The 13,627-nt window shown below is 39.7% G+C and overlaps 1 protein-coding gene across 1 annotated transcript in view; it reads right to left on the minus strand.

Annotated features, from left to right (window-relative positions):
* DCTN1-p150 (dynactin subunit 1) overlaps positions 1–13,627 on the minus strand; it is a 53,558-nt gene that overhangs the window by 33,933 nt on the left and 5,998 nt on the right. The window contains exons 5-13 of the mRNA XM_034982314.2: positions 11,794–11,850; positions 9,529–9,640; positions 8,602–8,715; positions 7,835–8,032; positions 5,940–6,150; positions 3,691–3,836; positions 2,680–2,787; positions 1,398–1,469; positions 760–894 (exon numbers count right to left, since the gene is read on the minus strand). Coding sequence (XP_034838205.1) covers positions 760–894; positions 1,398–1,469; positions 2,680–2,787; positions 3,691–3,836; positions 5,940–6,150; positions 7,835–8,032; positions 8,602–8,715; positions 9,529–9,640; positions 11,794–11,850 — 1,153 coding nt within the window. The remainder of the gene's footprint in view (positions 1–759; positions 895–1,397; positions 1,470–2,679; positions 2,788–3,690; positions 3,837–5,939; positions 6,151–7,834; positions 8,033–8,601; positions 8,716–9,528; positions 9,641–11,793; positions 11,851–13,627) is intronic.

Consider the following 13,627-nt stretch of genomic DNA (forward strand, 5'->3'; position numbering starts at 1 on the left):
TAAATCCAGTGTTTTCCTGCGACTCGTCTAATGTCGTCCGTCCACTTAGTGGGGGGTCTTCCGGTGCGAGGTCGCCATTCCAACACGTTGAGACCCCAACGTCTATCGGTTTTACGAACTATGTGTCTTGCCCATTGCCACTTCAGCTTTCAAGGGTTATTTATTTAACACTAAATTCCTCAGCGCTTGAAGACCAAAGTCTTCGAAAAGTGCTTGTTGCCAGTGATGACATATGGATCCGAGACATGGTCGCTAACTATGGGCCTCATAAGAAAGCTCAGTCACTCAGCGGGCGATGGAGAGAGCTATTGCTTGGAGTTTCTCTACGTGATCAAATTAGAAAAGAGGAGATCCGTGGGAGAACTAGAGTAACCAACATAGCTCAACGGGTTGCGAAACTGAAGTGGCAATGAGCAGAGCACATAGTTCGTACAACCGATAGACGTTGGGGTCCCAAGGTGCTGGAATAACGACCTCGCTTCGGATGACGCAGCGTCGGAAGACCCCCCACTATGTGGATGGACGACATCAGACGAGTCGTAGGGAGCCGCTGGATTCAGGCGGCGCAAGACCGTGGCGTGTGGAAGTCCCTACAAGAGACATATTATGTCCAGCAGTGGACGTCTATCGGTTGATGATGATGATGATGATGATGATTTAACACTAGCGGATGAAAAGAATATGCTTAATGCATTGTGTTTGTCCAAAACCATCTTCGCATTATTGCCTTCCACCTGAAAATAACTTCTAACAACTCACCTCTCTGGTGGCAGCGTGTGCCATCTCCAACTCCTCGCGAAGGTCCATCTCCAGTTCCCGGTTGGACTCCACCAGCTGCTCGTGGACCTCTTGTAACGCCTCCAACTCTTGGACGTCTTGCTTTAGCTGTTCCACCTGGAATTTTGCATTTAAGAATTATTTAAAGCCATATGAACTATGGCGTAGTGTGGGACGCCCTCCAGCACGATGGACCGACGACATAAAGAGGCTGGCGGGAAGTGGCTGGATGAGGAAGGCTGAGGACCGGGTGTGGTGGCGCTCTTTAGAGAAGGCCAACAGTGGATGTCCACAGGCTGATGATGATGACGATCATCATCATCATCATCATGATCAACCCATCACCGGCTCACTACAGAGCACGGGTCTCATCTCAGAGTGAGAAGGGTTTTGGCCATAGTCTACCACGCTGGCCATGTACGGATTGGTAGACTTCACACACCTTTGAGAACATTATGGAGAACTCTTAGGCATGCAATAAAGCATTTCTATCTATCTATCTACTGCGATCACCACCCCATTCTGCCAAGTGTACTGATTACAAACCCACCCGTTGGGAGAGGCCTTTAGTCCAGCAGTGGACTGTTATTGCCTATTGATGACTTTAGTAAATAACTAACCTGATCTTCAAGCCCCATTTTCTTTTCGGCGAGCTGTTCCACCATTTCCTCCGCCCCGAGGGCGGCGTCAACCTGGGAGTTTAAGATAAAAATCACTTCATTGTTTCAGGTTCGGTCAGATACCCTTATTATAAATGGGAAAGCGTGTATGTTTGTTGGTTTGTTAATTTGTTGGTTTGTCCTTCAATCACGTCGCAACAGTGCAACAGATTGACGCGATTTTGCGATGCATGGGTATAGATAAAGATCTGGAGAGTGACATAGGCTACTTTTTATCCCGGAAAATCAAAGAGTTCCCGCGGGATTTTTAAAAAACCTAATCCCACTTGGACGAAGTCGTGGGCATCAGCTAGTAGCTTCATATAAAATGTTCTACCACTGGTGTGCCCTTCTGCACATCTTACTATGCTGGATTGGTTGGAATTCTTCAGGAAAACACTTGTTGAAGCACTATTTTCTTTATTTCCTAGGTACTGCTACCACTAGGTCTGGAGGAGAACTGTACCGGCATACAAAACCGGGCCAGTATTTATTCGAAAATCACATGAAAAAAGTAGACCATCTGATTGGCTGGCAAATCAGAGGATCTTTACATTGACCAATCAGGAGAGAGCAGATTCGAGAGGTGTGGCCTACTTAGAGGGGTCTTTTCGACTCCGGGCTATACCGTAGTGAGAGCCGCGCCTCTCGCTCTATAATTATTCCTATCCCTTTCTACAACTATCTCGCTCTATCACTGTTGCTATCTCTATCTACGCTATTTCTCTCGCTCTCAACTATTGCTTTCTTTGTCTACTTTTATTTCCTATCTCTGTTTATTCGTAAGCCTGTCTCTTTCTATTTATTAAATCTTTATCAAAGGCTATTAAATTTACATAGTAAAATCTTAACAAATCCTAACATACTACGCTACTGTTTATATTCAAGTATGTACTATACATAAGACCTTGCTAAACATAAGTCTATGACCTACGCCCTAATACCTATTAACTATCTTTATTAAATTACATGCTAAACATTGTTTATCTATACTATAAAATCCTATGATAACTATTAAACTATTAATTGTCAATCAATACACACACTAGGCACTATATCGTCCCGCACAACTGGAACATCCAATTTAAATCCGGGCGCGACAAACGACAAGTGGGAACGGGGGGTACGACTAAAATCATGAGCTCAAATAATAATTTTTACTCTTTACAAGATTATCCATCTTGTAAAGAGTAAAAATTAAAGAGTAAGATCACTGTCGAATCCGTTTTGTTCGTGGCATTACCTGTTCCCGAAGATCAGCGACCTGCGCCTCCAGCTCCTCAACTCGTGCGGACAGCTTCTCCTTGGTGCGGCTCAACTCGGCAATTTCCGACCTGTACTGTTCCAGATCCTGCAAAATGAACATTTTGTATTAATTTTTAAACATCTAGCAAGCTCCTTGTTTCGTTTTAATCTAGCAGAGGGGCATTAGATAGTTGAAAGTAAAATAATTATTAAAGTCGCTATACACATTCCCTCCCCCACCTCCCAATACAGTTTTTATTTATTTACTAGCTTATGCTCGCGACTTCGTCCGCGTGGACTACACAAATTTCAAACCCCTATTTCACCCCCTTAGAGGTTGAATTTCCAAAAATACTTTCTTAGCGGATACCTGCGTCATAATAGCTATCTGCATGCCAAATTTTAGCCCGATCCGTCTAGTAGTTTGAGCTGTGCGTTGATAGATCAGTCAGTCAGTCAATCAGTCAATCAGTCAGTCAGTCACCTTTTCCTTTTATATATTTAGATTTATAGACTACCGCTTGTCTGCAATCAGACCTGGTGGCAAGTGATGATGCAGCCTAAGATGGAGCGCGCTTGCCTAGAAAATGCCTATTCACACAGTTTCTATAAATTGCCTCTTCATGATAGTAAGTCCTTAAACAATATAAGCCACTGCCCCCGGGCAGAAAAGATTCTCCCTCACTTTCTGCATTTTCCGCATGGCGTGCTTATCGTACTCTGCCAAGTCACACAGAAATTTCTCTCTCCTTTACATTGCTGCGACTTCCCTTCTAGATACTTCTCCACTCCCCTAAACTTAACTAAACAACACAAGCCCCTGCCTCTAGCAGAAAGGGTTCCCCCCACATCTACTGGCATGGCATACTTTCATACGATGCATAGGTGCAAACATCACTCTACCCTTTAAATTGCTGCGACTTCCCTTCTAGATACTTGTCCTCCACTCCCCTAAACTTAATTAAACGCCACAAGCCCCTGCTCCCGGGTAGAAAGGGTTCCCCCTTACCTTCTGCATCTTCTGCATGGTGTGCTTATCGTGCGCAGACAGGTCGCGTAGACGCACGAGCGTGTCGCGCAGGCGCACGTTCTGCTGCTGCAGCTGGCGGACCTCGTAGCCGGTCGCGCCAACATCGCCGGCTGCGTACGGGTGCTCTGGTCAGACAGGGCCACGCTGTATGTACTAAGCATGCGAGTCTCCCACGTCAGTCAACGAGTCGAACTACCCGGGTATATACTTTGATGAACAATTATAAGGTTGCTTGGTGGAGATTGCTTTAAGCAATAAGGCCGCCTTTGCATACAATTGTTTTTAGTTTATCGTTAAAATCGTAATCACAACACGAAAACATCAGTACCCTTATTATAAATGCGAAAGTGTGTTTGATTGTTGGTTTGTTGGTTTGTCCTACAATCACGTCGCAACGGTGCAACGGATTGACGTGATTTTTTGCATGGGTATAGATAAAGACCCGGAGAGTGATATAGGCTACTTTTTATCCCGGAAAATCAAAGAGTTCCCACGGGATTTTTAAAAAACCTAATTCCACGCGGACGAAGTCGCGGGCAACAGCTAGTACAAAAATATTTCATTTTGCACCAAAATTTAAAAAAATACTCTTCTCTGCATTGGCAATACACTTTTTATAAACTCTTATCTATTCAATCAAATAAAACGTGTAGTAAACCAAAAATACTATTGATTATTAAATAATAATTAAAAGAATATTTTAGTTTTATTAATTGGGGTTTTTAAGTTAAAAGTCTGATTCGAATTACAAAGTTCTTTGAATGCTAAGTTCATTAAGAAATTAGCTTTGATTTTCGGCCTCAAAATATCATGGTAAGCCACACCAATAGAAGGGAAGCGCAAAAAAGTAATGATTCAAATCAAAGTTAAAGAGATTCTTAGATTAATTTTCAAAAAAAGTTTGTCAAAATCGTCAAGGGAGACTTTAACACTAAGCACAAACACAAAACATGCAAAAAAATGTTAAAAATTAATACACATTCGATGCAAGCTAAACAAACAGACAAAAAAATCATATTTTAAGTTGCTATACCCATAGTACGCGACAAGTCGAGATGGCAATCGGGGTGAGGACGACTACACCAGCACAGCTACCGTGCTAACCCGGTGCGGGATAACGCGGGTGACGTGCGGGTGTGCGGAGCGTTCCCTCACCTCATACTCAGAATGCCATCTCGACCTGTCGCGAACTATACTGGAACATAAAATGTATAACGCAGATAACAAAGCAATGGTAAATAGTTAAAATATTTAGAAAAAATTAGAAACAAAAATAATTATGTTAAATCAAAAAATATAAGTAATGCACAAACAGAACGATATCATATAATTTGTTATACGTACATGCTTTAGCTGTTTGTTAATTTCTACGAAGAAGAAAAAATGTATCATAAAATAGAATATACGGAAATATAATATAGATAAAAATATGAGAAAGAATAAAAATATGCTCAAAATTTAAGATAGAATATAAAAGAAAATGATATTGTGCTGCATGTGCCGACTGAAAATTTCAGTTTAAGCAACATTAATATTATCACACTAGCTGATGCCAGCGACTTCGTCCGCGTGGATTTAGGTTTTTAGAAATCCCGATTATGAATGCAAAAGTGTGTTTGTTTGTTTCTCCTTCTCGCCCTAACTAAGCAACCAATCGGCTTGATTTTTGGCATAGAGATAGTTGAAAGGACGGAAAGTAACATAGGCTACTTTTTATCCCGGAAAATCAAAGAGTTCCTGCGGGATTTTTAAAAAACGACACGCTTACGAAGTCGTAGGCATCAGCTAGTACCGCTACCTTTAGAAGGAGATAGCAGATTTGTAGAGCGTGGTCCGTCCGGTATGAGTAACAGACAACGCTCTACAAAGCCGAAATGTCATTCTAAAGGCCGATGTACATTACTTTCCGCCGCGTACTGTATGTAATATTTGACTGATGTCGATTCAGGACCAAACCAAGAGCTCACTCACTCTAGTTCACTCTGCCTAGAGTCAAACATCCTGCTAATATTATAAATGTGAAAGTGGATGTTTGTTACTCAATCACGCAAAAACGGCTGAACGGATTTGGATGAAATTTGGAATCGAGATAGATTATAACCCTGGATTAACATAAAGGCTACTTTTTATCCCGGAATATCAAAGAGTTCCCGCGGGATTTTGAAAAATTTAAATGCACGCGGACGAAGTCGCGGGCATCAGCTAGTGAGAATAGTAAGGCAACTCACGTATATTCCCGCCGGCCTCCATCTCAGCTCGCATCAGCTGCAAGTCAAGAGTGGCTTCCTCCAGCTTGTCTCTACACTGCTCCAGCTCCAGCTGTAACGCCTCCGCCCTTTCCTCCGCCATCTCCTTGTCCAGCGCGGCCATTTCCGCCGCCTCTTGCAGCTCCGCTGTTTCGTCGTTGTGCTGTTCCAGTGCTTCTTGGGCTTCACGGACCTATGGATAACAATTTTTTGTATTAACTAGTGACCCGCCACGGCTTCGCATGGCAGCTATTTAGATACTAATGTGGTGTCAGTGTAATTATTTCGTTATATTTCAACAGAATAAAACAGCATTTGAGAATAGCTTGAGAGCTTACATCAAAAAAATTATTCATACATATTTTTTTTCAATCAATTATACAGAGTATACTCATTTTTTGTATAACTTGTATAACAGAACAAATAATGACCCCAAAGCTATCGCGCCATAATAATAAGTGCTTCAGATCGTTAGTTCCAGCAATATCTATCATTATTTTGTTTCCCAGCACTTTCAGAAATCAGAAAAATGTATGATAATGAGGGATCATCGAACTTGTATAACTTGGTTCAGAGCCATCCCGCATCTTTGGTGCTATATAAACTATTGCTCCAAATTGCTAGTTCTAACAATACGTACCTTTTTTTGTTGACCGGGACTTTCAGAAAAGCTATGTTATCTACCAAAGCCACCATAATACACACTTTACAGTCGCTGATCGTTCCTCCCTGTGTTGGGGACAATACGCAGAGAAATTTTCTTTTATACAATAACGAAGGTCTGGCCTTCACGAGTTCTCTATATTACTTCAATGTTATGTAGTTGATCCGCCCGGCTTCACTGGTGTGTAATTTTATATACCTGTATATAATATATACATTGTATACCTGTATATACATTGGATATGCATATTGCAATGCATATTGGATGGATTGGTAGCTTTCTAATGGTAAAAGAATTATGAAAATCGGTTCAGAAGTTTCAGAGTTTACCGATTACAAACAAACTAATCTTTCCTATTCATAATATTAGTATAGCTACCTACAGGAGAGATAGGACTATAAAGAGAATAGATACCCAACTTATGACTATGTTTTATTTTACTCTTACTCGATTGTTTTATTACTAAAATGCAACTAATTCTTGCTAAATTGGAGGTAAGTTAATCTATCTAAATGAATAAATAAAAAAATCATGACATCAGAACAATAAGTACTTTTATTATAAAATTATGCATAAAACTATCGATTTTCTAATTTTTATTATTCTTAAAAATTTATTATCATCTTGATTTGCAAGCAGAATCTGAAATTAAAGGAAAGGAGATCATTATTTTTGGGCCTTTTCTGAAAGTGCCAGCCAACAAAAAAAAATGGTATGTATTGTTAGAACTAGCCATTTGGAGAGCAATAGTTAATATGGCACCAAAGTTGTAGGATTGCTCTGAACCAAGTTATACAAGTTTGATGATTCCTCATTTTCATACATTTTATTGATTTTTAAAAGTGCTGGGAAACATAAAAGCTTACTTGCCACTTTATAATATTAGCTTTGAAGTCATCGGCTTGCTCCAACTGCCACTCTTTCTAACTCACTCTCTCCTTTTTCATACTCTACTAACCTCTTGTTTAGCGCGCTGCAAGTCCCCCTGCAGCTGCGCTTGCGACTCAACGATCTTGGCTTTGAACTCATTGGTCCGCTCCAACTGAAGCCTGACTCTCTCCAACTGTCTAAATTCTCAGTTCTACTCTACTCATCTCTTGTTTAGTGCGCTGCAAGCCTACTTGCCACTTTATAATATTAGCTTTGAAGTCATTGGCTTGCTCCAACTGTCTCTCTTTCTAACTCACTCTCTCCTTTTACATACTCTACTAACCTCTTGTTTAGCGCGCTGCAAGTCCCTCTGCAGCTGCGCTTGCGACTCCATGATCTTGGCTTTGAACTCATTGGCCTGCTCCAACTGAAGTCTCACTCTCTCTAACTCTCGTAACTTCTCTCTGTCTTCTGCGCGACGCACTTTCAAAGTCTCTAACTTCTCTTTCAGATCTTCCACCTCGGTTTTTAGGGCGACATTCTGAAATAATAATTATGATACAATTACTTTTATGAACAAACTAGCTGATATCCGAGACTTCGTACGCGTGGATTTAAGTTTTCAAAAATCCCGTGGGAACTCTTTGATTTTCCAGGATAAAAATTAGCATATGTCACTTTCCAGGTCTTAAACTATACCCATGCAAAATATCACGTCGATCCGTGATCCGACGTCACAAAAATGGCGGCCAAGCGCATTAGCAATTTGTGGGACTTATTACTTAAAGCTGTGATAGCCTTGTGGTTAGGACGTCCGCCTTCTAATCGGAGGTCGGGGTTCGATCCCGGGCACGCACCTCTAACTTTTCGGAGTTATGTGCGTTTTAAGTAATTAAATATCACTTACTTTAACGGTGAAGGAAAACATCGTGAGGAAACCTGCATGCCTGAGAGTTCTCCATAATGTTCTCAAAGGCGTGTGAAGTCTACCAATCCGCACATGGCCAGCGTGGTAGACTATGGCCAAAACCCTTCTCACTCTGAGAGGAGACCCGTGCTCTGTAGTGAGCCGGCGATGGGTTGATCATGATGATGATGATGATAGCTTACCTCTTGCTGCAGCTGAAGGTTGGCCAGCTTCTCCTCGGCGTTGGAGACTGGTTGAGGAGAGGTGATGCTCTGACCTGGCGTGTACTGCGGAGTGAGGGTCTCCACGAAACCAGTCTGAGGAACAAACATCCTTACTAATATTATAAATGCGGAAGTGTGTCTGTCCGTCTGCTAGCTTTTCACGGCTCAACCGTGCAACCGATCTCGACGAAATTTGGTACAGAGATAGCTTGCATCCCGGGGAAGGACATAGGCTTTATCCCGGAAAATTGAAGAGTTCCCACAGGATTTTTAAAAACCTAATTCTACTCAGACGAAGTCGCGGGCATTATCTAGTACTGAATAATCTCTTTTCTTCAGAGAATATACACCCGGGCAGGAAATATTGTGCATCGACCTTTAGAAATAGATAGCGGTTTCGTTGAGAGTTGTCTCTGTCGTTGAGACCGACAAAACGTCACAATTCTCAGCCGAAATTTCAATCTAAAGGTCGATGTACAATACTTCTTGTCGGCTATACAAAATACTATAATATACTGTACTAGGTGGGCAGACGGCAGGGAGCCGCTGGATGGGACGGCGGCGCAAGACCGTGGCATGTGGAGGTCCCTACCAGAGACAGCTATATGTCCAGCAGTGTACGTCTATCGGTTTACAATAATGATCATTATTTTTATTATTTTTCTTGTAACATAGGCTTGTAATTGACGACAATCATGCCTGAGAAACAGAGCGACGATGAAGTCTAGGTTGGAGCGCGCTTGCCTAGGAGATGCCTATTCACTCTAGCCTTGAAGGTATTCAACTTATACTTTGGCAGGAAACACGGCCACCGGAAGGGCATTCCACACCTTAGCGGTTCGTATCAGAAACGTTTAGCAGAAACGCTTCATTCGAGTATGGTGATGTATCGATGATGGTACATACCTCAACAAAGGAAGCCCTCTTGCCCGTGAGATCAGGTGATACGGCCCTCTCAGTTGTAGGCGAGACATACGACGTGAGGGACTGGCGACTGCTCGCCAGCGATGTTCTGGAACTGCACAAATATACGCTGGTACAACTATGTGGAGAGATGGTGGGTAACTTTGAGCTGGTGCTTGATAAAACTGAGAGTCTGTATGGTGGTTCTTCATAACCTGTTTTATATAATATATTTATTTCCTATCCCTGTGGAATTCCAAAAAATCCGGTATTATTCCTATTCAACATTACAAAGAGAATCTCTATTTAAAATAATCACAAATCCGGTGCTACAACCACAGCTGACAGGTCGCTAAATTAGCACAACTATCGTTCAATCTCAATAAAAATTATAAAGGTAACTCTGCCAAAACGCAACGTAAAATTGAAAGACCGCGAAAAACCGTGAACTCTTTATTTTATTTAACTCCTGTACCTAGTACTCAGGGAAAGTAGAAAAACAAATACAATTTCATGTTTTATCAAGCATCTCCTGATAATAACTCACGAGCTCAAGGACTAAAAACAAATGCAAGAGTTGTTATCTAGATAGTGCTTTGAAGAAATAAATCCACCGTGCCAAATATAATATTTTAAAGGACCTACGGGGTGATTTGCTAACTCAGTGTTCAACAATGAATGATAGTCACTGAGCTCATTTGACATTTAGATAGATAGATAGGTAGATAGATTTATTGTTAATCCATTGACAGTTTTCTACGAAAAATCATTTTAATATCACCAAAGTGAACTAGAGTGAGGGAACTCTGGGTTTGAACCTGAATTGAATGTTAGGAGCATACTTTTAACAGTTTTTTTTAGTCTAAATAAATCTAACAAATTCTAAAGAAACCTAACATAGTATGTAACAAAAAGTTATAGTGTTTAATATTACATCTATTAAGCAACACCATACAAAATCAAAAATATCGGATAAGAAATAAAGAGCAAATATTTACAAGTCTACAAGACCTTAAAAATAAATACAAAAGTATTAAATCCATAGATAAATCAATGAAGGCTATAATAGCTTTCATTGATTTATAATCACATACATTTAAAGCGAAAAAAGTGGTGCACCAAGATTGCAGTGTAATATAACATTAATAAAATAAAAATATCAAAAACCGACTTCCAAAAACACTACAAAGTGAAAACCAACTTTTGTTGGAGTTGGAATCCGAAGTTCAATGATGTTGAACTGTAAATTGCTTAGTATGCTTGGTACCTAAAATAATATTGCATCATCCACAGTTCCTGAATCATTATAGTTTAGCAGTGCTGTACCCTACATCATCAGGGTTGAGGAGTTGGGACTTGGAGTCCAAGCATGAAGTCGTTGCTTGGTACCTACAATATTAATTCACTATGAACGCTTCCTGAATCTTGATAACTTAGTAACCCTACAGCATCAGGATTAAGCAGTTGGATCCAGAAATTTTTGTGGGACCACCACGGAAACTTCTGTTGATAAAAAAAATGGAAATCGGTCATGAAACCTCGAAAAAATCGATGTACATACATTAAAAAAAATGCGACCGAATTGAGAACCACCTCCTTTTTGGAAGTCGGTTAAAAAAACTCTGTTCTACGTACTAGATGGGGCTAATAATAGTTATTACTGCTGGAAAAAAATGTCAAAATATTGAAAAATGTGTGTCGTTTACGCATTGTGACGTCATTATTCGCTTTGCGTACAGGCGTGACGTTAACAATTTATAATGTTAAAATAAATAAAAAATCATGATTATTTTTTATTACTCTCTTTGACAATGAATTCCAGCCCCATAAACTACTACTATACTAAAAATCACATCATTTTACTACTATAAGTCCCGCAAATTGCTAATGCGCGTGGCCGCAATTTTAGTGACGTCAGCACTAGACTGAAGTTTCGAGCTGATGGTATATTTTAACTTAAATATATGTCAAATGACGTCAAAACGACGCCATTTCAATGTTAATGAGACATGGTTCCAGCGCAATAGCAATTTGCGGGACTTACAGCCGTACTCAGACTCGCTTAATCGTTATTTAAGTTTAGTTAAAACGAGACAGAGCTATATCTCTCACATAAATCTGTCTCGTTTTAACTCAATCGTAAGTAACGATTAGCGACTCTGAGTGCGGCTATTATACAGTCCAAGACCCTATTCTGGCTAAACATAACATTCGTGCCTTATGTACAGTGCATATAAGAAATAAGTGGTTCTTCAATTTCAGTTTTACCTCGACATCGAGAGACTTCCGGCCTTGGTCTGCGCGGGCGACGCCTTCCGCCGCACCCTTGTTCAAGTTCCAATATGTTAGACACAGTGTTAATTTGACACGACAATAATAGATGGCAGCAGTGGCGAATAGTCGAGGCCCCTTGTACGTGGGGCCCGAACAAATAATAATTAGCAATTTATTAAAATAACGTTTATAAATAATAATTAGCGTAAGCGGTAAACTTATTTTACTAACAAAAAAAATATTAATTTATTAGAGCTCTACGGCTCTACGGAGATCTTTAGAGCGTCCTTTGACTTTGCTACGACTTAGGTAAGTTTCAGTTAAAGCGAGACAAATTAATGGCAGCGATACAACGCTGTCTCGTTTTAATAGCGTCTTACATCTGAACAAAGTCAAAGTGCGCTCTGTAGATCTCAAACAAAATATAAAGTGCGCGCAAAATAAGTAGCCCTATCTGAATACGAGACGTATGACTATGGTACAAAAACAGATCTCAGTTGGGCTTGTGTGTTTAATACTTATCCTGCGCAAACCGCTATGTTGCATCTTCAGAATGGACTACTCGTTTTGCGCACACTATTCTTTTCACTCAAATTCCGTACTTTGATAGATCAACGCAACTCTGGTGTCACGTTTGTTAACTTTAAAACTTACACTACGAACTCGTTTTTTCGGGGGCCTCAGTAGAAAAAAAATCGGGGGCCTCACTTAAAATGTAAAAAAAGTAAAAACTAATAATATTCATATGATAAACATACTTAATTGTTTACACAACAATATTACTGATTTAATTATAAAGATATTCACAGTCAATTTATTTAACTAAAAAAAGAAATAAGCTGTGGTAGCCTAGTGGTGAGGACGTCTTCCTTCTAATCGTAGGTCAGGGGTTCGATTCCGGGCGCACCTCTAACATTTCGGAGTTATGTGCGTTTTAAGTGATTAAATATCACTTGCATTAACGTTGAAGGAAAACATCGTGAGGAAACCTGCATGCCTGAGAGTTCTCCATAATGTTCTCAAAGGTGTGTGAAGTCTACCAATCCGCACATGGCCAGCGTGGTAGACGACTACTATGGCCAAAACCCTTGTCACTCTGAGAGGAGACCGGTGCTCTGTAGTGAGCCGGCGATGGGTATGATGATGATGAAAAAAGATATGAAATAATCGTCTGCTTGTTATTAAAAGTACCACTTGTTATTTTTTTTGATTGCGTTTTTTAATTCGTCTTCAAACAAACAAGCTAACAAGCATGCTTACCATTAAAATCCTCAAAATAATCTCAACACACGTATTCAAATCTATATAAATTCTACACGATTTAATAGTAAACTTTTGTCTATTTTTTAAATTCTAGTTAAACCAGACTTAGCGCCTCAATTTTAGAATCAACTAGTTTTATCCCATGAAATTTTACAAAAATCTATTTTAAAAATTCACAAAATTACTTAGATTTATTAAAATAAGAACAATACTTTCAATACACTTTGTTATTAACTCGATAGGTAATATTATATTTTAAATTTTACGAAAACCTATTTCAAAAATTCACAAAATTACTTTTAGTAAAATAAAAATAACTAATACTTTCATCAATACACTTTGTTATTAGCTCGTTAATATTAAGGGGACTCAGTTCGGTGCTTTCTCCATACAAACGTAGGAGGGAAAATACAACAATATTCGATATTGTACGCACAAAACTAAGAATTATATTGATTTATCTCGTCGTTATCTAGGTTCAATGATATCTAAAACATTGAAAAAAATATTGATTTAAAAGTTACGAGCCTCAAAAGATTCCTATTTTAACACTAAATTTATGACA

Source organism: Maniola hyperantus, chromosome 26 (assembly GCF_902806685.2).
Source record: "Maniola hyperantus chromosome 26, iAphHyp1.2, whole genome shotgun sequence".
Lineage (NCBI taxonomy): Eukaryota > Metazoa > Arthropoda > Insecta > Lepidoptera > Nymphalidae > Maniola > Maniola hyperantus.